The sequence below is a fragment of the Ipomoea nil genome, unplaced genomic scaffold (genome assembly GCF_001879475.1).
Source record: "Ipomoea nil cultivar Tokyo-kokei standard unplaced genomic scaffold, Asagao_1.1 scaffold0268, whole genome shotgun sequence".
NCBI classification, from domain to species: Eukaryota; Viridiplantae; Streptophyta; class Magnoliopsida; order Solanales; family Convolvulaceae; genus Ipomoea; species Ipomoea nil.
The window spans coordinates 3,859,771-3,887,500 of NW_017616696.1; the positions used below are offsets into that span (position 1 = coordinate 3,859,771).

General features: G+C 34.2%; 3 protein-coding genes across 5 annotated transcripts in view; 1 reads left to right on the forward strand and 2 right to left on the reverse strand.

The window, feature by feature from the left end:
- Positions 1-4,814: 4,814 nt before the first annotated feature.
- LOC109149040 (DNA-directed RNA polymerase I subunit 2) lies at positions 4,815-19,103 on the reverse strand. Its single transcript, XM_019296666.1, has 27 exons — positions 18,827-19,103; positions 18,533-18,615; positions 18,327-18,446; positions 17,849-17,928; positions 17,695-17,758; positions 17,480-17,550; positions 16,025-16,102; positions 15,888-15,933; positions 14,781-14,961; positions 14,648-14,700; positions 14,432-14,505; positions 14,202-14,319; positions 13,348-13,435; positions 12,397-12,512; positions 10,472-10,599; positions 10,269-10,348; positions 8,570-8,811; positions 8,307-8,471; positions 8,045-8,209; positions 7,868-7,942; positions 7,483-7,586; positions 7,319-7,394; positions 7,051-7,179; positions 6,825-6,965; positions 6,484-6,696; positions 5,990-6,244; positions 4,815-5,648 (listed from the first exon to the last, which is right to left on the reverse strand). The coding sequence occupies exons 1-27, from the start codon at positions 19,023-19,025 to the stop codon at positions 5,229-5,231; spliced, it is 3,564 nt and encodes a 1,187-aa protein (XP_019152211.1). The 5' UTR covers positions 19,026-19,103; the 3' UTR covers positions 4,815-5,228.
- Positions 19,104-20,861: 1,758 nt separating this feature from the next.
- LOC109149048 (FAD synthase) overlaps positions 20,862-27,730 on the reverse strand; it is a 19,105-nt gene continuing 12,236 nt past the window's right edge. Inside the window, exon 20 of the mRNA XM_019296674.1 lies at positions 20,862-20,877. The gene's annotated coding sequence lies outside the window, so the exon portion shown is untranslated. The remainder of the gene's footprint in view (positions 20,878-27,730) is intronic.
- LOC109149061 (COBW domain-containing protein 1) lies at positions 21,981-26,639 on the forward strand. Of its 3 annotated transcripts, none has more exons than XM_019296706.1 (10): positions 21,981-22,150; positions 23,212-23,431; positions 23,536-23,753; positions 24,375-24,489; positions 24,573-24,662; positions 24,805-24,978; positions 25,075-25,194; positions 25,424-25,534; positions 26,214-26,295; positions 26,384-26,639. In XM_019296706.1, exons 1-10 carry the CDS (start codon positions 21,996-21,998, stop codon positions 26,449-26,451), a joined length of 1,353 nt encoding a protein of 450 aa, XP_019152251.1. In that variant the 5' UTR covers positions 21,981-21,995; the 3' UTR covers positions 26,452-26,639. The 3 variants fall into 3 exon arrangements, with proteins under 3 accessions (XP_019152251.1, XP_019152258.1, XP_019152265.1); XM_019296713.1 differs by having other exon boundaries at positions 22,036-22,150; positions 23,259-23,431; XM_019296720.1 differs by having other exon boundaries at positions 22,072-22,150; positions 23,237-23,431.

Sequence of the window (27,730 nt, forward strand, 5' to 3'; positions counted from 1 at the left end):
TTTCCATTAATATCATCACACTGATCATCTCTCTTAAGAGCTGCTTCTAAACAAGTGCAACAAGACTTCAAATTGATATCAGTCATCGATTGTAACTTGTCAGAATTAAACAAAAAACTAAAAGTTCCTTCATATACTTCATATTGCTCAAACCTCTGGGTCAATGAAATAATAACTTATCAAACCCATATGAATATTTTCTAGAAGACATAATTATAAAATCCTATAGAAAAAAAAAAGAATTTATTTAGAAACTCTATAAATAAATAAATAAATAATCAATAAACAAAATCTTAAATATATTATTCTGAATTCAGAATTATTAAGTCATGTCAATAAGACAATAAACAAAAATTGTAAAAATACATAATTTTAATTACCTGTTAAGGGAGTTAGAATTTGAAAATTTGTGTGATCAAGAATAATTGAAGAATCAGTTGAGCTGCGCTCTGCGATCTGCTGAATTGCCAATTGGGAATTGCCCAATTTATTAGGGTACTAGTACATAGTTTATAGGGTTTCGAATTGCCAAATTGCGAAATTGGAAATGTCTTTAATTCCTTATACTCTGAACATGCTATTGCCTAATTGAGAGTTGAGAATTTGTTAATTGAGATTTTTGATTAGGAAATTTAATTGCCGAATTACAGTTTTGGTAATATCCTTATAGTCTGACCTAATTGTCCTTATATATATACATAATTTTTTTTAGGTTTTTAAAGCAATTTGGGCTCAATTTTCTTTATATAAAATAAATACTATTATTACTATATATACGGCAATTTATATCCTGCACCACAGCGCGCGTTGCATTGTGCGCCCAGATGCAAAACGACGTCGTTTCAATTTTTTTTTTTTTTTTTTTTTTTGAAATTTCCCGCCCCAGTGTTTGGCAGTTAATTTTTCTTTAAAAAAAACCGTGTTCAAAAATGTACATAATGTTATACTAGAATACACATAATTGTATACATGAATGTACATAATTATATAACAAAATATACATACTCTTTTTTAAACGATAATACACATAAGCTAACATAATACATAATAAACATAAACTTTTAACATAATACACATCAACTCTTAACATAATACACAAAAATTTCCTGATTCAGATGTACATAATAATTGTATAAAAAGATGTACATAATTGTATAAAAAATGTACATAATTGTATGAACAAATATACATAATTGTATGAACAAATATACATAATCACAGCAACTCCCTACCGCGCATCTCAAAACGACGTCGTTTTGGGAGGCACACAGTGTTACGCGCGCCGTGGTGTAGGATATAACGATTGTACATATACTTATAGTTTTATTTTTAAAAGAGTTCATACCCAAAATCGTCCTCGACTATAGTGATTTTTCTCAATTTCGTCCTAAACGACTTTGGTGACCTAATATCGTCCCAGACTTTTGTGTTTCGCTCAATTTAGTCCCAGACTTTTGTGATTTTGCTCAATTTAGTTCCCCATTTGTAATTCTGTCCATTTGGTGTTAAATAAATAGACAATTCAATAATTTTAATATTGACATCTCTTTACTCATAAACATGTGAACTGCGAAATCCCTTTTTTTTTTTTTTACGAATTACTTCCAAAATTACTCATAAAACTGCGAATATAAAATTTAATTTGCAGGTCTGGAAGTAATTCTGGGTGTAATTCGTACAAGAAAGAGGAATTTCGCACTTCACAAATTGAAAGTAAAGAGAGATCAATATTGACATTACTGAATTGTCCCTTTATTTAACGCCAATTTGACGAAATAACAAATGAAGGACTAAATTGAGCGAAACTCAAAAGTCTGGGACGATATTAGGTCACCAAAGTCGTTTAGGACGAAATTGAGAAAAACCACTATAGTCGAGGACAATTTTAGGTATTAACTCATTTTTAAAATATGGGGCCCCCAAAAATTGGGGGGCCCTGTGCGGTCGCTCATGTTAGACATGCTCAGAACCGGCCTTGCCTTATATATATATATATATATATATATATATATATATATATATATATTGATGTTACATATACTAAATTATATAAACTTATGACTTTATTTGGTCCACACATGTTTGAGTTATTGATGGTTTGGTTTGATTTGAAAACAAACATGTCCATTTGGTTTGAATTTTGGTTTAGAGTCGGGTTGAACAAAAATGTTTCAAAAATTATACAAAATAATTTTGGGAAAAAATTGTATTTTTCATCCCTAAGTTATTCGGTAATTGTAGAATTCATTCATAATTGTTGATCGTGTCTCACTTTTCGTCCCTAAGCTATCATTGGCGTTACACTTTTCGTCTCTTTACTAACAAAACATTAGAGACGGCATTTACAACGTTAGTATAGCTTAAGGATGAAATGTGAGCACGAAAAATACAACGCAAATGATAGTTTAGGGGCGAAAAGTGAGCACGACCAACAATTAAGGACAAATTCTACAATTTTTCTATAACTTAAGGATGAAAAGTATAATTTTTCCGAATTTTGGTCTTTAACTATAATTAATTCTAACTACAATAGGCTAAATTTATATCAAATGATAAAAATGTTAGTAAGAATGTGGAGGGATATCAAAACTTTTAAGGGATTAAACAAACAAAGAGCAGTCAAATGACCACAAACTGATGAAAAGAGAGGCATGTGATGTTATTTTAAGACATTTGAATCATAAGGTACTACTAAAACTCTTCATCTAATTATATCACTTCTTAACCTAACTACTGAGTGATTGATCATTTCAAATTTTTTTTCCTTTGTTTATGACCTGAAACAAAATACAGATTGAAGCCCAATCATGAAAAGTTTCAAAAAGGAAACAGCTGATTGTTCACCTAACTTTGAATATCAATTTTTGACCTTTTTAATTTCTTTGAGTTGATTTTTATTTGTTAATAGACTTTTGACCTAACTTCAACCAAGCATTTGCCTGAATATATTGATTGTTATGCTGATATTTTATTTTGAGGACAATTTCAGTCAAGTTGGTTAAATAATTGACTTGGTAACTATGAAGTTTCAAGTTTAACTTTCGATGGAAGTTACCTATTAGTTTAATTTTTTTCTGTTATTTTATTTTAACCGGCCCGATTGATCTTTGTTGGGCCACTACATCTAAAACCCACACATACCTATATAGGGAGCAAAGTCCATTTTGACTATACGACAAACGCAAGTACGACTTGCATTTACCGTATTTTATGCTAAAAATCATTTTAAGAAATTTCATACGAGAATTTCTCACTTTTGAGTCCATAACTATTAAATCAATTTACATTTGATCTCTAACTATTAATTTTTTCACATTTGGCGTGAGACTTTTAAAACTTTCCTACATTTGTTCTTCTGATATGGCCTATCTTTTTTTTTTTTTTTTTTTCTTTTATCATTAGTGACTTCATGTGCTATGTAAGTTAATTATCTCGAAAATGATAACTTTATCCTTCAATTTACCTTATCTCATTACCAGTCCTTTTCAAACATCTTGTGTGGATTTTGTTGTACTTTTTAAGAAAAAAAGTAAGGCACAAAGAGTCAACAACGCCTCCACTAAGACTCAATCTCATGACCTCCCACATAAGAGAGATCACTACATGTCATCTGAGCACAATGTGCTTGACTTATACTCGGTAGTTAATATAGTTGTAACTCCCATTTTACCAAATAATAATTAGGAAAAGAAGCCCGGCATGGGCAGCTCAGTAGGTCACAGTGAGGGGTGAAGTTTAAGAACAATAACGTGGGATCGAATCTCACTAGCGACACTCCAAGAGCAACTTCTCAAAGTGAGTAGGGCTCCTTCCAGATGCTTTGTCGGGCCGGAGCGTGAGGAGTTCTTGGAGTTTGGGATACAACCTTTCGGGAACAACAATAATTAGGAAAATAAACAATGATTTTAATAATTTATCAAGTGTAAAATGGTTGGCATATTGCAACCTAGAAAATGCTCACTAAAAGATGTTCAATATTATATCAACAACTTTGCTGATTCTCAAATCAACACTGCAATTTAAGATTAATTGTTTGTGATAATATATACGTATATGTGCACCTAAAAGGTAATTAATAGGTTAAGAAAGGCAACGTCATAATAAAATGAGTGATTAGTTGGTGCTAACGTGCATGCATATTATCCTTTATTCCATGGAGTTGTAGTGGGAATCCCATTGCGATTTGCGAAGAATGAATCCGACAAAAAGACTATACATTTTTCTTTTTCTTTTAGCACATTCTGAACTAACGCTTCTCATAATTTACATTTCAAATATAGTGGTTTCCAGAAAATGGATGCTGGCACATACGTTTCTTATTTGCAACTTTTTCATCAATCACCAAAGCATATCATTAGGAATCCCTTAACCACCTTTATAATAATAATAATAATAATAATAATAATAATAATAATAATAATAATAATAATAATAATAATAATACATAATTTACATTTGTATGGCGTTTGGCATGTTACAGGAAGAGAGTATAACTGGAAGTGTCCTCTTTGAGAGTTTCAATTCAATCAGCTTGGAAAATTAAAAGTTGAAAACTACGGAATAATAATAGCTAATAAACCAACTAATTGAAATTAATGTACTTGATAAAACTAATTGTTAATTATTAACTAATAAATGTAAAAAGACAAAAGAATAAACTAAAATATTACGGAGTATGATTTTAATTAATGAAAGTAAAAACACTAGCATTCAAAATAAGCAATTATTTTAAGTTCTCATGTTTTACCAAAGAGAGCTTATAATTTATTTGTAGTTATAAGCTCAGCCAAACAAAGCCCAAAGTCTATTGTTCATGAATAAATATTGCAGTAGCTTTCAATGCACTAATAAATGGTACGAAATTTTTTTGACTGATATACAAAAACGTTGATAACTTGATACTACATTACCTACCACAATACATATCTCATAATTGAAACTGACATTTCCAAATAACAAAAGGAAAATACAACATAATCTCAATACTTTGTCGTCGTCAACAACTTTACCTGAATCCAGTAGACGAAATTATCTTATCCATACTTGCCACATCAGAGTAGAACTTAGGAGTCTGCATAGTAAAATTGTAAATAACTCATAACAAAATTGTAAATACCAACACCTTTGGCATTTGTGGTATCGTACTGGCGACAGTGCACCAGAATATAACGTGCTGCTGCTTTGTTTGTTACTCGGTGAGTACCACCAACTATGTGTATAACGGGGCATTAACTATCAGGCTCCTGTCCCGTACTCAGCTGGAGGTTCATCTTTATGTTCATGGCTGCTAATTCTGCTGCCAAATACTTAAACACATATGGCATTGCGACTGTCTCCATTCCTTTACTCGTTTGGCAAGCAACGCATACAACCTTCTTGGGATCTTTGGCAGGTGGTAGCCCAGCTATATGACGCATTGCCCGTTTTGGTGGCTGGATGAGTGATGATGTGAGAATGCTTCCACAAATTGAGCAAACGTCTGCAATATGGTGATCTGAACTTGTATGAAGTCTATCGTGTAACAAATATGCTGCCCCGTGTGCCAAAAGGGAGTCTCGCTCCATTTCTCCGAACCGGATACCTCCACCACGTTTTCTTCCTTTAATGGGCTGTCGAGTGACATGGTCCACTGTTCCAGTAGACCGCACCTTATTAAAATGAGAACAAAGTCGGTAAGTCATCTGAGTCCAAATATAATGTAACCCACAAAAAATATAGTCATAGCAGCGAATGTCCTTCCCTTCACAAGCTTCAATTTCACTTAGAAAGTCAATAATACTCAAACTCAACACAGAAAATGTGGTACCGTTTTTCCTATTTTGACCACCACCTCCAATGGTCTATATGCATTCTATTTGGATAAATAGTTGGTTCTTTAAACAAATATCCATTTAAAACAACAAAGTTATACCAAAGAACTAGATCACTGAGAATGAGAAGGTAGAGGGACAAAGTAGAATTTAGATTAGAATCTTAAAACAGCATATACCTGAAACTTATCCGAAACCATGTGCCGAAGCCTTTGATAATAAACAGGCCCAATAAATATTTCACATGTCAGCTCTGTCCCATAAACTCCACTATACAGTACCTCTACACCATGGTAATTGAACCCCCGAGCTTTCAACAAAGATCCGAGTTCATCAACGAGTGAATCAGATCCAGATTCTAATTCCTTGCTTTCTGTTTTAACTGTGTTATAAAATGGCGTTGCATCAACAAAATTCCCATGTAAAGCTCCTCCCTATAGAAACATTATGTATATACAAACTGTTCAGCATACAAAAAGTTAAACATTCAGATAAATATATCATCAAATGACGTTATGACGGAGCTAATTGGAGACTTGACTAGGGTCTTGAGAGTGCTAATGAATCAAAGGCATAAGTACTTCAGAAATTACATACAGTATTTTCACTGGAAAAAAAGAATAAAAGGTTCCACTGATGGAAGATAAAACGCAAAATTCCATGTCAACTGTACCTTAGCAGCAATTGATTCCAAAAGCATTGCAATAGTCATCCTCGAAGGAAATGCATGAGGATTAATGATTAGATCTGGCCTCATTCCTGTAACACCTGAGAAAGGCATATCAATATCTTGCCAGAGTTGAGAACAAACCCCCTTTTGCCCATGCCTACTGCTAAATTTGTCTCCAATTATAGGATTCCTAGTACGCCGCAACCGTATGTTTGCCTATCAATAAAGCACGAAAGTTTAACAATGTAAAGCCCACAAAATCCTGGCAAATTGCTGTCTGTAGAGAATATGATTTTGCAAGAAGACAAGAATATCAAATGCGCAAATGTGATTTTGTAACTCACCTTTTGAATATTATTTTTGGTTTTAGCATCAACAGCAACATAGTCAACAACGACAGATTCTGACCCCTTCAATTTGAAGCTTCTGTGTTCACTTGTTATCTCATTGTAGACGCTATAATATGGTTCATTAGGATTTATCGTCTGCATTTAAATACTAGGTAAGTATAAATCAATTTCAGTTGATCAGATGAATTATTGTGAAGCAAACAGAGAAACATGCTATAACCTGGCCAACATATGGAAGTCCATCAGTATCAATCAGGTGATGAGATGGCTTATCACGATTGCTTCTCCTAAACGTTTTCTGAGAACGATCTGACTTGCCACTCTGTTCAGCTAAATCAATTGTTTCTGTCTGCAAAGTAGAAAGACAGACACATTCAGAAGCTTAACACAATCAAATGAACATTAGCAGGGGAGACTTGTTTAAACTTTTTCTAGAAAACCATATTCAGATGATTTATAACTGACAAATTTGAAATGCTATAGAATACCTGGTATACGTGCCCATGGCACATCCCACGGTCAACAGATGATTTATTTAAGACCATAGCATCCTCCATGTCATATCTGCAAATTTGGAAAAAAAAAAAAAAAAAAAAAAAAGTGATACCAATTCTGTATTAATACATAGGACATCAAATGGTTAAAATCTTACCCAGAATAAGCCAGAACAGCCACAATTGCATTCGTTCCTAAAGGATAGTCATCAACGCAGTATTTTTCATATGCTCTAGTACGTACAATGGGAGTCTGGGGGGTCTGTAAGCATTCATTGTACAACACGAATTATAAACTTCGCATTTTATAAATGAATTTTGTCAACATTTGTGATTCATATAATAACAACAATGAAAATTTCAACCTCTATTTACGTAAATAACGATATTATTTGCTACCATATTGCAAGACCTTTAAAAAAAATTATTTTCAAAGGAATAGAAAGGTAAGCCAAAATATAATTTGAGATAAAGAAATGGTTATGTTTGATAAACTTATAAGCGCTCTCCAAGAAAGGACTAAGCTCAAAATCCTGAGCAGACCTGAAGGTGATAGAGCTTTTGATCAGCACGACAGTTTATTGCTTGTGAAGAGAAACCCATGGTTTGTTTCCCCATCTGCCAAGTACAAGAAGTATTACAGGCTGAAATACTAAGCCTTCAGTTTTAACCATAAAATGCCAAAAAAAAAAGAAAGAACACTAAATAGCAAGGTAATACCTGACACTGATACATATTACGTGGACTCTGATTATGATGGGACCAAGGTGTCAAATTACCGACAACACTCAAAATATTTGTTGCATGGAATTCCTCATGAGTGGCAGGAAATAAATTTCTTCTTCCTCCATCTCTGCCATCTGGACAACTTATCTCCATATACACCTATCACAAAACAAAAATAGATTACTTAACCATTAGAAGTAGCAGTGAATATCTCTTTTTTTTTTACAATAGAATATGAGAGAAACTTCATGCAAACCTGTTCGAAGGGTCCAATGAGTTCAGTGTCATTGCCATCTTGAGGAGAAACAGAGATGTTTCTAACTGGGCGGACAAATCTAGAAGGACATGTGAACAGAAATAAGCCAGGATATCCCCCGCCCATGCTCGGAGGTATATATCCCACCTCCAAATCAATCGGAATCTGATACACAGGTTGTTCAAATAAATAATTGGAGAAAAAGGATAATACATAGGAGAAAAGATTACAAAACAAGTTGATTGCAATGATTGGTAACAAACCGCTGATACTGCTGACAGTTTCAGTCTTCGCAAGTGGGCAACAGCTTTTTCAACAAGATCAAATGGTATAGTACCAACAACACGACCATCTAGAAGAACAGATAGCAATTCAGGAGGGCCTGCCTGGGCAAGCCTTGGCAATGATGGGCTCATACCAATACTTGTTAGCACACTTGAAATTGACGATCTAATTTTGAAGAAATCTTTGATGTTTCCTTTGGCATCATAATATGAAGTGATACCTGCAAAAGAACAAGCTAATATCAACCACAAGATTCATCCATCCCCCAAGGTAAAAAGCGGATTGGATTCAATTATACGATAACTAAGTTCATAGAGTATGGCATCATGGGCGGAGCTACATTGTGAATTGACCCCACTCATTTTTTTGTACTTATTAGGAGTGTGTGTGTGTGTGTGTATTAAAAAATATTAAAATTGGCCCCACTAAAGTAATATAATAGGTTTCAACATATAAATAGAAAATTGTAATTCCTTGTATAGAACTATACAAAAGTCAATATCTAAAATAGAAAAAATCCTAATCCTAATTTTGAAATAGTTTTCTTTCCCTCTTTTCCGATTGCAATTTATGATCATGTGATCAGAAATTAGATTTTAAAAATTAGTAATTAAACTTTTCCTTTCAAAGCAATCCTAACTTCCCTAATATTTGAAAATCTATAATTAGATTAAAAAGGTAAAAGACTAAAGGTGAGGATTACTGATTTTAGATGAGACTACTTATTTACAATCATTTACTATTATTATGTTTGGTGATTTTATCTGTGAGTTAGTATTAACAATTAAGTGAAGAAGAAAAGAATCCAGGTTTCTTGAATCTTGATACAAGCACAAATTGAATTTTGGAGAAACCAGAATCCATTTTCTAAAGGATGCAATGATATTTAATGAATGATTGTTTACTTACATTAGTTTTTTTAATACTTGTAAAATTAGCCATTATTTTATCAATGATGACAATAAGTGTTGAAAGAACTTTTTTAACAATGTAGTGAAGAATATATTGTGTAATCAAATGGGTAATAATTTGATGAATGAATGTTTGACTACATTTATTAAAAGAGATGTATTTGAATTTGTTAATAAAAAGGAAATTATAGAAAACTTTTAAATTATAAAAATGTGTCATAGACAATTGACAATTGTAAAACAAATATAAATTTATCAATAAATAATTAAATATAATTTATATTTCAATTTTTATGTTGAGAGGATAATATTAAGTTAGGATGTCGGTCCCAGTAAACTAGATATCTGACTCCACCACTGTATGGCCTAATAATGGAACAATAGAATCAGCTAAAGAGATAAGCTAAAATTAACATCACATCCTCACACCTGTATTTTATGAAACATTTAGAAAATCAATTCTTTAAATCACACAGAGATACAGTATGGTGCATACAGCTGATCAGCTGTGTAATGTCCTAAGCATTGATCAAGAACAAATGAATAGCAGTATACTAATTTACAAAAGCAACTCGTAACAAAATACTGTCCTTCCTTGGCAAGTTTAGGAAGTAACTATCAACTACATTACTCTATGCAAATTGAAAGCAAAATGCTGTATGACAAAGCAGAAAAGATGGCTAGGGTAAATGCAGATAAACATGCATATGCATATGGGCAAAGAAATAAGTTATCCAGACATAGCAGCAAAAATTAGTCAACTTACGACAAGCAGCAGCTAAATGGTTTAGCAACCCACATGGCTCCCCATCAGGTGTATGAACAGGACATAAGAAACCCCAAGATCTGTAAATAAGCAAGAGCAAAACAGAAATTATAAATAAACAAGAGACCAATAAATGAAGTCAACCCGGTAATATGAAACAAAAACCCAGAATAAAATATCATGTAAAAAGAATAATTGCATACTCAGGTAACAATTTCCGCACACTAGTAGTACGAAGACCAGCAAGTGCAGCACCTCGATGGACAGCTCTAAAATGTGAAAGGAAACGCAGAAAATTTAATCTTTCTGCCATAACTGTCATCCCAGCTCTCTAACAAGAAGAATGTGATTCATTAGGTTAGCTAAACAGGTCAAATGTATGATCAAGAAAATATCAATGCAACATTCTCATCAATTGGTGTGCAAATTAAAAAAAATATGCCTTCGTATAGATTTCTCCAAGAGGAGGACAAAAAGAAAGCAGGGGGGATTAACAACAATTACACAACTCAGGCAACTCCTGCACAAGCCTCAAGAAGATGATATATTACAAGAACAAATGTTGCAATGTGCAAAGAAAGCAACTGTAAGTATCTTATAATCAGATCCAAAACCTTTCAACAATCAACACTTTAGAATTGTACGAGAGTAGGAGGGAGTATATATAGCAAAACTCATGGGGTGAAATATATGTGGTAAATGAACAGGTTGGGTGGGTAAAAACAGGTTTAAGAAAAATTTGCCCATTTTCAACTAGCCAAATTACCAAATGGCTATTGTTGGGGAAGTCAAAAAATGGGATGAAATATGGATTAATTTGTGCAATCCACCTGTTTCTATCAAAATTTAAAGTTTTTCTTCCCATATTGTTAACAAAATTTAAGGTCAAAGCATCAAGAAATAAACAATATACATAATGATGAATAAAAATGTTAAGGTACAATTAACCAAATATCATGTATCCCATTTTCACCGACTCTAATAGCGAATTGAATTTCAGCCCACCCAAGTTAAAAGTGTAGTATAAAAGTGTTCAGGGAGGTTAAAGAAGTAAACACCCTTGTCTTTAAGCTACATAGGTATTTTCCTTGTAGTTAATGATCCTTTCCACCTAATGAAAATTTGGAAACTCATAGAAGCTTAATAATTAAGCAAAACTGTAAACTCAAGCTTTTTAGCACTCAAATGACAAAGAAATGGGCTCATAACATAATTCAGAAAAAAGAGAGATGCAGGTAACTGTCATAAGACACAGGTGTTCTAAGTCAAACTATCACATCATCAAAAAAAAATATAAGTACCTAAAGAAGGTGCAAATACATACATACAAACACACATACACATATATAAATGCATATGTATATATACACATTCATATTTTTATTTATATTCTAATATATATTTCCATATATTTCTCCATAGAAGTTTAGCAATAATCCTTGCACTCTGATATCTATGGATTAAGAAGGAAAAAGATGTTTATTTCATATTTTACTTTCTTCAAAGTGGAAAAATCAAGCTTATCAAGGCGACGCCAAATGAGCTCGCCTCAACTAAAATGGGCTTGATTAATATATATGCTCTAACTTGAGGGGAGTGTTATGGAATATATAAGTAATATGGAATCTATATATATTAGGCAGCTTGGAGATTTGGGTTTTGAGTAGGTAGTCATATGGAAACTTGTTTTCTTATTAGAAGTCTTCTAGCATGTAAAGGGCTATGTATTCTCTTTTCCATGAGACAACTTAATAAACAACTTATTCAGAAACTCTCTCTTTAATTTCGTAACACAAATAATAGATTAATAGGAATAATACACAGTGTGCTACTGCGTTGGGCTGCTGGCATGGTCTGCTGGCACCTGGGAATATATATATATATATATATATATATTACTCATCGCGTACGTGATGCCTAGGCGGCCGGTGGCATCTCGCCTAGAAAGTCCACCTTGATAAGCTTGGGAAAAATTACAGAAAAACACAAAATCAAGGGATTCTTTGGAGGCCAGTACACTGGCAATTTAATCACATAAAATTAGACATGAGTATTAAATCTCCATGTAAAAAACTTGCTCCATTTCATTACACTTGCAGATTCTCAAATAAGATGCATTATGCAATACCTGCTGCAAATCAAGACCAGACTGTGTCGCCAATCTCCCAGTCTTTAACATATTCTCAATAGCTGTACTTATCTGTCTCGGGCCATTTCTCTCAATAATTTTCTTCAGATCAGCCACTGCAAAAGATCAGATGGACATGTTAAAAAATGCACATATCTATAGATATAGTTGCCACCTCTAGGAACTATGGGCCACAGGTTCAATAAAGTGAAGTCTATAAGCATATACAGAAGATATGGATGTGGCAAAGCTGATTTCGCACTCATAACTTGTTTTCATTAGCAATGTCTTCGAAAAACACAGAACTACATAGAAGGTATAATCCAAAACCATTTGATTTTTATTATGCCAGAAAAAGGCAGGCAACAATTTTGCTTCAAATTCTAAACAGGTGACAATTTTTCTTCAAATTCTAAAGGAAAATAGTATGCAATATTCCTAACTCAAAAAAATTAAAAGAAGAAGAAAACATATACTTGCAATTGCATAAAGAAGACGAAGAAGAGCAAAATATATTTGAAAAACAAATACATGCCATCAGTTGTGAAATACAATCTTATACAACTTGCAAGTAAAAAAAATAGTAACTGTTTTAAAAACCAAAGTCACAATATAAGGATCATATGACTCCTATAATGAAAACAAAGGCCAGCCTATCTCAAATTCTAGGGCAAATTCATACTGAAACCCAGCCTCAAATTCTCCATCACAAATATTACAATTGCAGTCATAAAACCTTTCCACTTAAGTATTGACACTAACAGTGCCAATGACTCCTTCGGTGAACCTAACTTTGAAGAAAAAGACAAAGAAAGGGAGAGAAGGCGAGCAACACTATAAAATCTACAACAAATATTCAGAATATAACAACAATGGTAATCAAAAGGGGTATAACAAGGCAGAAAAATTCAAATATTGGCCCAAAATTACAGTGAATAGAAACGGACATACAGCTGCTAAATTGAAACTTCGTGTTTTTGCTGTCAATTTGTTCTTTAAGTGACTGTTTTGTCCTTGCCAACCAATCTTCTAGCTTTTCCTGAACAAGACACCAACGAAAATGTTAATTGATCCTGGATGACTGATAATAATACTACTGGGTGAGAAAGAGAGAAAGGGGAGGGCATTGGCTTAATCAAGAATTTGGTTAGTGTTATAAACTAAGATTGGGCTAGGGTCACTCAATTGGGCTATAATGCACATGGTTAGCTAGTCTAACCCATGGCCTTATAAACCCATATATTCTCTCTTATTTTTATCAAATTGGGCTATAATGCACATGGTTAGCTAGTCTAACTCATGGCCTTATAAACCCCAGCTCTTAACACTCCCCTCAAGTGGACAACAGGGCCATTTTGAATCTAACCGGTTGCGCGGGCTTACAAAAGCTTGGACACTACCAATACCCATAACCGGGTGAACCCAAAGTGGACAGAACAAGATACCATGTTATAAACTAAGATTGGCCTATAATGCACATCGGCCAAACCACACTAAAAATTGAATCCAACCAATTAGCTAGTCTAACCCATGGCCTTATAAACCCATATATTCTCTCTTATTTAATCAATATGGGACTCTTTAATCCAGTAGGCTCTTGCTCTTAGTATAAAACTCATAGGTGCATCCCACTTTTAACAGTATCATACAGGGAACTAAACATCCTATAGCACCTACACTTACCAAAGATAGGGTTTTATTAGTTCTAATTTAAACACCACACACACACTTATGTGTGTGTGTGTGTATAAGTTCACCTAATTCTATTAATACTTCCACAAATGAGACCAAGGAAAAGCTTGGACCTTGAGATATATTGTTATCAAGTGGCCAGGCAGCAAAACTTCTTGATTTTGCAACGAGTCGGGATTGTCTGGAACAGAAGTCTGATCTATGAGAGAAAAAAGCTTCTGCAACATGAAGCTGAGATAAAGAAGGATGTTTAGCAAATTAGTGATTAACATTTTAAATCAAAACCATTAATTATTTTGAATACAACTGGAAATTAAAAGCTATAGATAGGGAAGGTACTAACATCAGCAGATTAAACTTATCATGATTGTTATCCAAATGGACAAATATGAAGTTTCGAAGAATAGCTTCAGCAACCTGTAAAAAAGCAGAGTAATATGTAAAGTATGAAGATCTGGATATTCTTTATCCAATATATATGCAAAATAAGGGTTTGTCTGATTATCTTCCAAATAAATAATTTATACATCAGCAACACATTATGAAGAATATATCTTACAGCAGAATAACTTTCTTTTTCCATCCCAGACATAACAGGTTGAAAATATTCTCCTGGGAAATAAAATTCATTTCAGTCAGCATCATTCACATTATATGGCAGTGTGTTCATGGAGGCTAGGCATAACAAGTACCAATATGTTGGAGGCACTGGCTCCGTGTAAAAAGAGAAAGGTTCTGAACTTCATCCAGAATAATTTTTGCCCTTTCACCAACAAGCTGGGTGCCAACAGATCCCTTTGCTTGATCATATCTCTCATTGTAAATACATGCTAAACTGACATATATATCACGATCAGTTGTGTCAACAAGGGCCTGCCAGAAAATTAAAATGTGGTAAGGAATGCAGCATGAGGATATGCTTGTATCCAATTGGTAACACTTTTGTTTTGCTTATATATATGCTTTTGAAAAACTAGAAATAAAACTAATGAATCTTACATTCTTACTCATGAAGAGTGAAAGTAAAAGCTGTTACACATCCTTAGTTTTGTTTGTAAATGGAGGTATGTCATGACCTCACAGGAGAAAGTTGGCCTAGCAAAGGTGGGGTTAAGGTGGTTGGTCAGGTTGGCTACAGTCAAGGAAAAGTGAATCTGGGGCACATTAGGAGTGTGACATGTTTCGGAGATTTTGGAGGTTAAGTGAGGATCGATGGTTGGCCACAGTGGGGTAGGGTCAAGTAGAACAAGATGTAGGGTAAATTATAAGTGCTGGGAGTCTAAGAGGAGTTAAAGGAGCACAGTGAAAGTACGGGTAATGTAGAAAGTTTTGTAGGCTAGGGTGTGTGGACATTGCAAGGTTAAATGAGTGTAAGAGGAGGTTTGGAGTATTTTTAAAAACAGACATTTTAAAAACATTTTTAGGAAAAAAAAAAACAAACAAACAAAATATTTCAAGCTCTGTTGTTTTGTTTCTGAGATTTTGAAAAAATAAAAAATAATTTAAAAAACAAAACAAAACATGCATGCACAAATATACAAAAAGCTTTACTATATGGGCATGTAACAATAGATCAACAGAAATTAAATCTTTATCCAATTTGCCTGATATTATCCACTAAATCCATGGAATCCTACACAAAATGCCACTTGATCTAAAACAGTACACCATCACTTGATTTAAAGTTATTATGGAACACAAAGCTGACAATGAATGCCAGAATCTCAAAGAAAAGGATTAAATAACAGCAAATATATAAATAAATAAATAAAAGCATCTTAAAAGACCACAGTGCATACCTTTAACATGACACCAGCAGGAAGCAAGTATTCCCTTCCTTGTATCCTAACAAAAGAGAGATACAAATGAAATTTGCCAAAAATCATCTTTCAAAAAACTTCTAATTATATTAAGTTTCATTTTCTCAAAATCTCACCAGAATCCAAGTCTTGCACTTCCATTACTAAGATAATACAGTCTCAATGTCACTGCAGATTGGTCTTCTCTTACACACCTAAAGGAAAAATAAAATGAATCATAACTGGATTGTAAATTTTAGATACAAGGAAAAGCATCAAATACAGGCAAAATTTCCTAAGCAGTAAACTTGGAACATAATGTGGTCACCTTTCCAGTCCTGCTTATTATTGGCAAATTCACAGCCACCACAGTGATGACCTAACCAGAAGGCCTTTCCAATTAAGACAGCAATTGCAGCTAACATGCAGGTCCTCATTTAAGTTCATATGCCACACTAAACTAGTATTGGAGCTATGTGTATAGCATTGAATAACAGAGGTTACCGAGCACTACTAAACAACTGTAGGAGCTACACTAATAGCAAGAATAACTAGGCACATACAGTTACTGAATTCTATGCTACTTTAGGAAGTGAAAACAGATCCCATGTTTAAGAATGTCCAAATTACCGGGTTTTAAATATGATGCTCCAGTTCACAACGAAATTCAGAGTATTTCAGCCATGTAGAAGTAATTTGCAACCAATTACATGACAGAAAACAAAACAAAAAAATTCGCAATTTGCAGGGAATTAATTCAGTAATAATAGGAAGTGTTGGTTACATTATTTTATACTGAAAGCAATAGTTCATGTTCTTTCCATAAAAAATAATAATAATAATAATAATCACATTAGAGACAAATTGTCAGGTCTTTCCAGCAGTTAAGAAAAATCAAGCACTCAAATCTCTACTTTCCAGGTCAAGTAGTTTCAGTGTTCAGCTATATAATCTTTTGAAAGATTTTATTTTGAATCCAAGTCGTAGTCGTATAGATCAAAAGATCAAAGAATACAAAGTCATGGAAATGTAAGAACTGGCATTCGTATCAAATATTAGCATTAGAATGACCAACTTCAGAGTAAACCTAATTGAATAGGAAATTGGACTATTGGAGTTTGAACTATGTAACTAAGATTTTTCACTGATGCAAATATGTTAAAAGTAGGACAAATAGATTAAGGTCGTTAGGTTTTATTACTCAAATAGTATCCAAGTCTGAGACCACTTTGAAAATGAATACAACCCCATATGGTAGGCACGCTCATTTCCCATTCAATATTAAATACATTTCAAGATAAGAGCACTCACATAACCACTCACTAAATATATCAGAACCCAAAGAGAGACAACATTAAAAATGAAGGTTTACCCTGCTGCATAGTATTTTCCACCCTTATTCTTACACCTTAGATAAGTTTGTTTAAGTTGCAGATATTGTAATTGCGTTTATTCAACCCATTTCACAATTGATTGAACATTATGTGTTGCTAGTTATCAGTTGTTGTACAAAACCTAAAAATAACTGTAGGGAAAAATCAAAGCAATTTGCAATGAAACAAGTATGAAGAAGAGTAGGTGGAGATGAAAACCTTATTGCAATAGCTTTATCAGTATAACCTTCTCGCTTATCACGAAATGAATTCCGCACCATACTCGTTGGCTGGAAGATGATTCATTAACCAGACCACCATGACCAAAGAAAAACAAGAAAACTGCTTATCACATAGCATATGTCATATACAAATTCCAAAAATCTTGGTTTTAAAAATCTAGACTAGATGCAGCATACAGAAGATATACTTACATAGTTTCGTTTTGGTAATATCAAAAGCCGAACTACACGCTCAAGACCATTCAAAATGAAGTACCTAAACATATATGTTAAACATCTATGTCAGAAACTTAGATCATTCTGCAAAGTTACACTTCAAAACCACATCAAAATCATATTGTCTTACCCGCCCATTTCTGATGGATCTTCCTTGCGAGATGCCATTTTTCTGGGGTTGTCAATATTTCTCAATTGGCAGAGCTTTGACTACAAAAAAAAAAAATGTATATATAATAGATCTGAAGTCAGCATCACATAGATGGCAAGACATCTCTGCACAACAATAATCTCTTCCAAAACATATGTTGTTAAAGAGCAACAAAATTAATAATGATAGAGGAAGTTTCCATTTATTTTATTCACTACTTTATGGTTTCTTCAAGAGCTACTTTATAACTTTCACCCAAATGTTACATATATTCTTGTTAGCATAAATACTGTAAACCTTCACTTGGAAATTTTGCAGTTGGATTAGTAAAACTCACACACATAACTATAATTCAGAAACTTGTTAAAGAACTGAACATGAAGTCTGTTTTTTTTCATTTTTACCTTACATTTGAGAGAGGAGGGGGAGGGGGTGTTAACTAGAATGTTATACCAACCTTCAACATGATTGGAAACTGGCCGAAATTAATTTTTTCTCTTACAACAGCTCCATCATCATATTGAAGGCAAATATCCACCATAAACTTGCCTGTGTATGAAAGTTTTGCTTGTCTACACTGTTTCATTAACACCAATCACATCAGAATTTGAATGCACTGTCTGAGAACAGAGATTATCATTGCATGTAGACACAAATACTTGCCTCAAAGGGATACAGAGCATCCTGTACACCCTTGTAACCACGATCCTTTTGAGGAGGGAATAATTCGGGTTTCCCAAACCAAAGTATATTATAGGTTAAGAATCAAACTTACAACACATGGAAGATTGAAATCAATTGCTCAATAAATAAAAATAAAAGATTGTTGAACACATTATCAATTGACATTACGTATGCCGTACAAAACTCTGCATATCACAATATTCTGCACTTTTTTATGAATTTCATTGGTTAATTAAGTAAAAATCAAATTTAGCATACTAAAACAAAGGATATTTCTAAGCTTGTGGCCGGAGAAGGGATCGGAGACCTCGACGGGCTTGATAGCCATAAGCATAGTCTCAAGTCCTTGGTCCACCATGTGATCGAAGGACTCTATATGATGAGCGAACAGCTCTTTCAGTGCCGAGTAGTCTTTCTCCTTCATCAAGTGCGGCCGATTCATCGCTCCACCACCTGCTGTTTTTTCTTCCATCGTTTTGCAATTTTCTTTCTCAGGGACAGGGTGAACAATAAGAACTGAAACAACTCTAACGTAAACGGCGAGGGTTTAGCTAGGGTTTAAATAAAAGTTCCTTTTTTTCTTCTCCCAAAAAAAAAAAAAACTAAATTGGCAAATACTGCTAAATTTGTACGGAGTACAGGTCAACTCATTAAAATCTATTAAGAAATAAGAATCAGTTTAATTATTTCCAAAAAAAAAAAAAAAAAAGAATCAGTTTAATTCGTTTATAATTTGTTATTTAAAATATAAAAGGAAATTTTTTTATTTTATTTAAACTAGTGTTTTAGATGTACAGAATAAATTATATTATTATGAATTTAAATAAACATTTAGAAAAAAATAAAAGAATGTTAATTGTACAATATAATATAATAATATAGTTAAACTATCTCATAAAATACAAAATTTTGATTTAAAATTTTGTATGATTAAATAGTCAATAATCGTTTTCAAAAAAAAAAAAATCAATAATCATATACATATTTTGATAAATTTATAGAAAAATGTACAAAATTCAATTAATTTATTCATAATTGTATGTATAGAAGATTGTCACATGGAGTTGTGAGATCTTGGTTGAAGTTCTACCGGAGCGTATAAATGGGGAAAGTAGCACGGAGTTGTGAAATCCTGAAAAAGTAGCACGGAGTTGTGAAATCCGAATTGTAGTTCTACCAGAGTGTAGAAAGGGGAGAAAGTAGCACGGAGTTGTGAAATTCAGTTGCAGTGTTTAGGCACTGGGTCACAACACTTATTTTATTAGTATGTTGTGCACAATACTATAACAATCGGTTAAAAGTTTTGATTTATCGGTTGCCTTAGCAAAAGTTGTTTTTGGCGAAATCGGTATAAAAGTCTATTCACCCCCCCCCCCCCCGCCCTCTCCCTCTAGACTTTTACCTCATCTCTTTTGGGACCAACAAGGAGGAAGACGTGGTGAGGGGGGGGGGGGGGTAGTAGTAGTTTAGTAATCGAATAACCTACCGAGCAACACTAGTACGCCCTAGCGACCATAGGGGTCGATAACCTAAAAGTGAAATTTAAATACAGTAAATTAAAAGGCGAGTCGCTTATTGAGAGGGATTGGCTAAAAGCTTCTAACTTGAATGAGTCGTGTTTAACCGAATAGCATCTCCGTTAGTATGCTCGAGGAGCTCTTACAATTTCTCACGAGAATGCGCAACTATGTTTCTCCTCTGCGCCGTATTTATAGACAAGTTAGGCGGGAAAATTTGAATTTCATAACAAATCCCAAGGTTGTCGTCCGCATCACGACACGTGGTTAGTAGTTCAGATCAAGTGATAATCCATGCAGTGTAGCGTGGTTAAGCATCACACCAAATCCCGCCCAGATCGAGTATTATTATTAGAACCTGATTGGATTCGTTTAGTCCTCACCATGTCATCTCGACTTGGGACACAGACTAGGGAGGCTAGATGATAGGGAATATACTCGGTATCATATACTTATCATACCCAAGACCTGGTCGGATACAAGCCTCCTTTAGACCAAGGCTATTTCCCGACCTCAACCGACCCTAGTATGTCCTTCAGACCGCCCCAACCTGGGAGCTCTATTAGATGCATATCGTAGTACGCTGTTGTCTGCACCTTGTAGGGTCGGTTTGACCTAATCTGCTCGGTTCCCGACCTAATAGACCTTGAGCATAATACTTGGCATTATAGTTAAGCTCGCCTGACAAATAACAACACAAATATTTTACTACACGTGCTATCTTCTCCTTCGCCGACCTGGTCCCGAGTGCATGAGAGACACGTGGCGAGCATGTCAGCTCCTTAGTATGTGTCCCTTGAATTCTCCCTATAAATACCCCACAAAGCCACGACAAGAGGGACTTTTAACAACTTCTCCTTAGTCGCTGGGGAATGTCCGGCCTCACGCCTCCTCCTGAGCTCGTCACATCAGTCAAACAAGTTGACCATTCACGGGGCGCAACTATGCCCGATCTGGCACTTTATATATATATATATTCATTGTAGAAGTAAGTATATACTACATCACTACCTAAATGGGTAAATTATTCAGTGGACTCGGGTCCACATTGCAAGGTGGACGAGAGTCTAAAAATACACAATTTACATACTGAATGTTTACAATTTTTATATACTAAATGTTCACGATTTACATATTGAATATTTATAATTGACATACTAAATGTTTGTAAACATTCAGTATTTAAATTGTGAATATTAAATATATAAACTGTGTATTTTGACCCGATTTACCTTGCAAGATGGACTCGGGTCCATGGCATAACTGTCGACTTAAATGTGGGTTACTCAATAAATAATTGGGCCTCCAAACTCCAAAGTTTATAGTCTGGCCTAGATGAATCAATCGTTATATCCTACAACACGGCGCACATAGCACTGTGCGCCGCGCGCCTCCCAAAATGACGTCGTTTTGGGGTAGTGTTGGGAGGCGCGGTAGGAAGTTGCTGAGATTATGTGTATTTGTTCACAACGTTATGTGTATTTGTTCACAACGTTATGTGTATTGGTTCATACAGTTATGTGTATTTTTTATACAATTATATACATTCTTTTTATACAATTATGTACATCCGAATCAAAAAATTTGTGTGTATTATGTTAAGAGTTGATGTGTATTATGTTAAGAGTTGATGTGTATTATGTTAAAAGTTTATGTTTATTATGTATTATGTTAGATTATGTGTATTATCTTTTAAAAAGAGTATGTATATTTTGTTATATAATTATGTACATTCATGTATAACATTATGTGTATTCTAGTATAACATTATGTACATTCTTGAACAGCGGATTTTTTTTTAAAGAAAGACTACTGCCATTCACTGGGACGGAAAATTAAAAAAAAAAAAAAAATTAAAACGACGTCGTTTTGCATCTGGGCGCATAATGCAACGCGCGCCGTGGTGTAGGATATAAATTGCCTAGATGAATGCTTTAAGTACGATGCAACGCGAGAGCCCAAATTGCGTCGTAGAACTAGAATCAGCCTTTTCTCCAATTTCCCTTTCTCGTTTTCGCCTTGGTTCCCGGTTTGGCTGCGTTATTGTGCAGCACTGTCAGCCGCGTTCTGTTACTCTCAGGTAGGGAATCCGGTTTTCTTGTGCCCATGTATTTGGGATATTGTATAATCTGCAGTCTTTGTGCACACCAACTGTTCGATGAAAGATTTGAATTCACAAACTAACGGGTAAAGAGAGAGAAATCGAGGAAGAAGTGGCAATTATATAGAGCTTCATGTTCATTGAAGTAAAAATAAAGTGAAAAGAAAATTGGAGTGTAGGAGGGTTAAGGGAGTTCCACAATCTGTACATTTCTGTTGGGATGCTTAAAGTTAATAATGGTCTTGGGATTATTTTCTTTTAAAGAAAAATGATGATCCTAGGTTTGTTTTGTAAGGTAGAGTCGCAAGAAACCAATTTTGGGAAGGAACTGATATTCTTTGATTAAACATGTTAAGTTAATTCGATGAAGTAAGTGTAAATTTGTTGTTCTTCCTTGAGAGGGAACCAATATTCATTCCATGTAGTATAGAAAAAATGAAAAAGGTGTGAAATGGGCATACCAAATGCAGGAAATGACTTGAGGTCAAAATCACAATTCCTTTCTGATATGATTCTTGCATACTTAAATGTTATTCTTTTGCTTAGCGTTCTAAGGTGTTTTCATCTTGCAGTTTTTAATATCAAAATATCAAACTTAAGAACTTTAATGTAGCTTAATATTGGTGAAAAATTAAAAATGGTCCAGTTTGAGCATGTAGTGTGACTACTCCTATTAGAGTGGGTGGAGAAACGGGCTGTATTATGTAAGAAATACAGTGTAACTATGGAAGTAATCTTTTAACTGAGTGGAGTGTGTATTCCCTAAGTAGTTGATCACCTCATGTCTAGCCATCTCTTGCAAAGTAAGGTGTCAGGATGTACATCAATTGGTACTGTGCTTACACTTTTGACCACTCTCTCTGTATCTTCTCTAAAACAATGTGTTGCAAACATTCTTTTCCAATCATTAGAGCCCATAATGGTATTAAATTATTAAATTGCCTTATGTGTGATTAGTATTGGTAAAATTATCTTATTTACTATTGGTAAGTTAATTCACGTTCTTAAGTTCATATTGCCTTGGACAATAAAAACGACAGTTCACTGCCTTGCTGTTTTCCTAAGAAATTTCAAACTCCTACGACAGTGACCATGGAAGAAGATGGTGAAGAACCACCACTTGCTGTTGAGATTACTGCTGCTGTCAATGAAAGCACTCCTTGCCCATCTACCCAAATCAATCACCAGCCAGAAACCACCGATGCCCCTCCAGTCGGTGTTACTGTCATCACAGGCTACCTCGGCGCCGGCAAATCGACTGTAAGGTTCCTTTCTTTCTATCTCCCCCTCTCCCCAAGTCCATTCCTTTTTCCTTCTTACCATTCAATGTTTTATGTATTTTGACAATTTTAGGAAAATTACAGCTGATAAATTACATATTGAGTGCACAACATGGGAAGAAAATAGCAGTAATACTCAATGAGTTTGGGGAGGAGTTGGGAGTGGAGAGAGCGATGATCAATGAAGGAGAAAGTGGTGGGCTTGTGGAGGAGTGGGTGGAGCTAGCAAATGGCTGCATTTGCTGTACTGTGAAGCATAGCTTGGTTCAAGCTTTAGAGCAGCTTGTTCAGAGGAAAGAAAGGTTTTAGAAAATTACTTCAATTTTTGTTTGCCTACAGTGCTTTATTGATCACATAATTGTCTGTATATCTGTGGTGTGTATACTGAATTTTCACCTCCCCTGATTATATACTTGAGTTGAGTTAATGATTCAAAAGTCATTTTTAGTGAAATATGTAATGAAATTTTTTTCTGATTTGATGTTTGAATATTTGTTTAACGTTTGTAAGAAATGGGGTTGAAATGCATAGCCAATTGAAATTTGGTTTATATACACGAACAAGAAAGGTCCACTGCCTTGTTATTACTGTAGTTGAACCCTTGGTCGAAAGTAACTTCCTGTTCGTTATGCAAACCATAGTCTAAAAAAGAAAAGGAAAGCATAGGTTGGGTGTGTTCATATTCTGTGGATACAAGAGTTTTTTGCTGTGCAATGTCTTTTATTATACAGAGTATATGAAATACCTTTTTATTTAAATGAAGAAATTCAATTTTTTTCTGTATGTGTTTGCCAACTGCAGGAGATTGAAGGTTGTTTAAATGAGAGTTTTATTGTTTCTTAACTAGACAGTTCTTTTAATACCCTGATAAGCATCACATTTATTACTAGCCTTTCACAAACTATGTTTTTTGTTGCATGTAGACTTGACCATATATTGCTAGAGACTACAGGTTTGGCAAACCCTGCACCTCTGGCATCTGTTCTTTGGTTGGATGATCAACTAGAATCAGCTGTCAAGCTTGACTCCATTATTACTGTGAGTTTTATATGATTATAGTTTACCTAATTTCACTAGAGGTGCAAATTCATTCTGTTCTATTTGTCACCCCTCTTTGATAGGTTGTTGATGCAAAAAACCTTCGTTATCAGCTGAAGGTGCACCATGAATCATCTTCATTTCCAGAAGCATACTTGCAAATAGCATATGCGGTATGAGAAAGTTCCCCAACTATTTTCAATCATATGATATATCTAATAGTTATTGTTCCATATGTGTTGATATCATCCTTTATTTTTTAAACCTTGAGCATGAGGGTAAATGTCTTCTTCATCTTCTTTTTGCTTTTTATAGGATGTTGTGATTCTTAACAAGATTGATCTGGTATCTCAAGATGGTTCTGGATCAGCTCTAGATGAACTGGAGAAGGAGATACACAATATTAATTCCCTTGCCAATATTATTCATTCTGTTCGTTGTCAAGTTGACTTGTCTAAAATACTGAATTGCCAAGCATATGATCCAACAGTATGTCAACTAATCTTCAGCATTTGCTCCACATGTCTTTAATCCGATGAAATCATTATTTATTGACAACTATTGTGACATCCTGGTCTTATTCAGCATGTAACTCACTTGGAAGCATTGCTAGAAGCAAATAAATCTCTAACTACTCGAGATCTTCATGATACTGGTGTCCGAACGTTATGCATTTGTGAGTCACAGCAGATCAATCTTGACAAGGTAATTTCTGAAGAGTTTATTTGAGAGTTTGCTCTTAGGATAACCATAAATGTTTATTTTTCAGAAATTATTTCCAATTGAAGCATATCTAGTAGAAAATGTCATTGGAGTATAAAAAAAGATAGGAGGTTGATACACTTGTGGCTTCTGGTGCTTTTTTCAACTAATAGTAGCTTTCTTGTCCCTAAGATACTGACTGAGCTCATCTCTTTTTCTCTTACGCGAAAAGATTCGTGTGTGGCTCGAGGAACTCCTTTGGGACAAAAAGTATGGCATGGACATATATCGCTGCAAGGGAATTTTAAGAGTCATGAATTCAGATCAGCTCTATACTCTGCAGGTACTGATGCATATAGAATGCAACAAATTACTAAAATCTAGTTCATTAGAAGCTTTTCTTTTATCCTCCAAACCAATTTAAGAGGTTTGATATAGCATGAACTTGTTATTCTTCCACAGAAGTTATCCCAAGTTGTACACAATAGTGCAACTTGATTGCTAAGAACTTTATAGACTAACACATTATTGGATACAAATAAGTGACATGTAGGTACGAGGCACACTCAAACACATTTGTGTGCGTGTGTGTGTGTGAGAGAGAGAGAGAGAGAGAGAGAGAGAATAAAGAAATTATTTCACTTGAATATGGAATTCCATGTGGTCATTATTAACATCAGCAGACTTTTTTTGCATTCCTGAACAATACTGATTGACACCTTGATACATTTTTTATTGAATAATGTTTCTTTCATGTCTGTAAATACTGCTCTGGTATTTTTGATTATTTACATGGACTATAGTAGCATGTAATGCATCATATAATCCTCACTTTTCGTCATTGTTTCCATGTAGAGTTTGAAAAAATGGCATGTGCCAAAAGGCTATGCATATTTAAGGGATTGATGGTGCCTTTTATTTTACAGACCACAAGTCTATATCATTTCAAGTGTCCAGAATCTGCAGAATTGTCTTAATTTTGCACGTCATAATCAATACAATTTTTTTTTTTTGGCTCTTAGGGTGTGAGAGAGATCTACGAGATTGTTTCAACTCGGGACTGGAGAAAGGAAGAAAACCAAATGAACAAAATAGTTTTCATAGGTAAACATATTTTTAAAGTTTTCATGTACAAACGGCAACTATTTTCTTCTCTTCAATCTTTTATACATATCTCTGACTCTGTGTGCAGGTAAATCGTTAAATGAAGACATTTTGTTGGATTCTCTAAGAGCTTGTGTAGTGGAAACCTCAACCTGAGCACATAGATGAGCTTCATGGAATTTAATACTTGGTAAACTGCCTTTATTTTTGGTTAGTTCAGTATACACCATAACTATCTAAGGTTCAATTTCATGATGTGCATGATGTAGAGTGTAGACAACAATTATACTATGCTCATCTCAACACTACTTGTATACATTTTGATGCCAGACTTTTGTGTGTAATTTGTAAGGTGGCTATATCCTCTCCAACCGCTACTATGCAAAATTGAGTAAATTTACATACAATATATACCAATACTTCCTTGCAACAAATTTAGATAAATTACTTATTTGTTAAGAAAACTTTCTAATTTGAGTTAAAAAAAAAAAAAGAAACACTCCATTTATCTTATAGGAATCTCATCATTGTCCACAATAAGCATCTTTGAGCTTATAAAAAAGTTGTGATGTGTTGTAAATCAGTAGAACAATAGATAGGATATAGAGAAGGGGAAAGATTCTTTTATTGATAACTTTAAAATTACATCAGTTATTCTACAAATGGGCGATCCTCTTAAAATAACTCTTAAAAAGAACTTTTTTTTTGGTATACCTAGGGTTTTCACCGTCGCACACAGTGACTAATCCTCGTAGGCACCTCTTTTGGGTGGGACAACTGGCCTAGAGATTTAAAGCTGCTCCATTTTCAAAACCAAGGATCGAATCTTTGACCTTTAGTTAAAAATGGATGAGTCCATTCCACTCAACCACACCCTCCACTCCTCCAGGTTCTCTTACTTAATGATGCTCTCTTACTTAAAAGATGAGTTATTTAATTTAACCTCTTTATAATTTGTATAGAGGCTCTCGAATAAGATATTTTTGTCTTTTACACCCAAAGTAAATAATACATTTAGACACCTGTCAAGTGTGAACATACAGCTTGGACGTCGAAGGCACCCCACATTTTGAGACAGCACATAATTATGTGTTTTTTTTTTTGCTTTTCACGTAGCATCCCATTCCCCGGGTGACATCAATAATTTGCGGAGGACAACACCGACACATACATATCTAATAATGTTTCCAATATAATTATACCGACACTCTAATATCATGTGCTCATCCTCGTTTTACAGCTATACATGAATCAAAATTCCCGTGTTATTTTTTTTTTGTTTATTTAAAAAAAAATTAAATACGACATTCAGTATTTTTTAGAAAAGTGTCAAATAGGTCACTAAATTTTATCTGAAAAATCAATTCAACACTTAAACATTTTAAAGTTGTAATTAAATCATCAATATTGTATTTTGGCGCAATTAAGTCCAAAA

Coding starts and splice junctions, on each gene's coding strand:
- LOC109149040 (XM_019296666.1), bottom strand. CDS start 19,025: ATGGAAGAAAAAACAGCAGGTGGTGGAGCGATGAATCGGCCGCACTTG. Junction 15,934..16,024: donor AGTGCAAGACTTGGATTCTG/GTGAGATTTTGA, acceptor CTCTTTTGTTAG/GATACAAGGAAGGGAATACT. Junction 14,701..14,780: donor CCAGTGCCTCCAACATATTG/GTACTTGTTATG, acceptor TTTATTTCCCAG/GAGAATATTTTCAACCTGTT.
- LOC109149061 (XM_019296706.1), top strand. CDS start 21,996: ATGAATGCTTTAAGTACGATGCAACGCGAGAGCCCAAATTGCGTCGTA. Junction 25,535..26,213: donor ATCAGCTCTATACTCTGCAG/GTACTGATGCAT, acceptor TTTGGCTCTTAG/GGTGTGAGAGAGATCTACGA. Junction 26,296..26,383: donor GAACAAAATAGTTTTCATAG/GTAAACATATTT, acceptor CTCTGTGTGCAG/GTAAATCGTTAAATGAAGAC.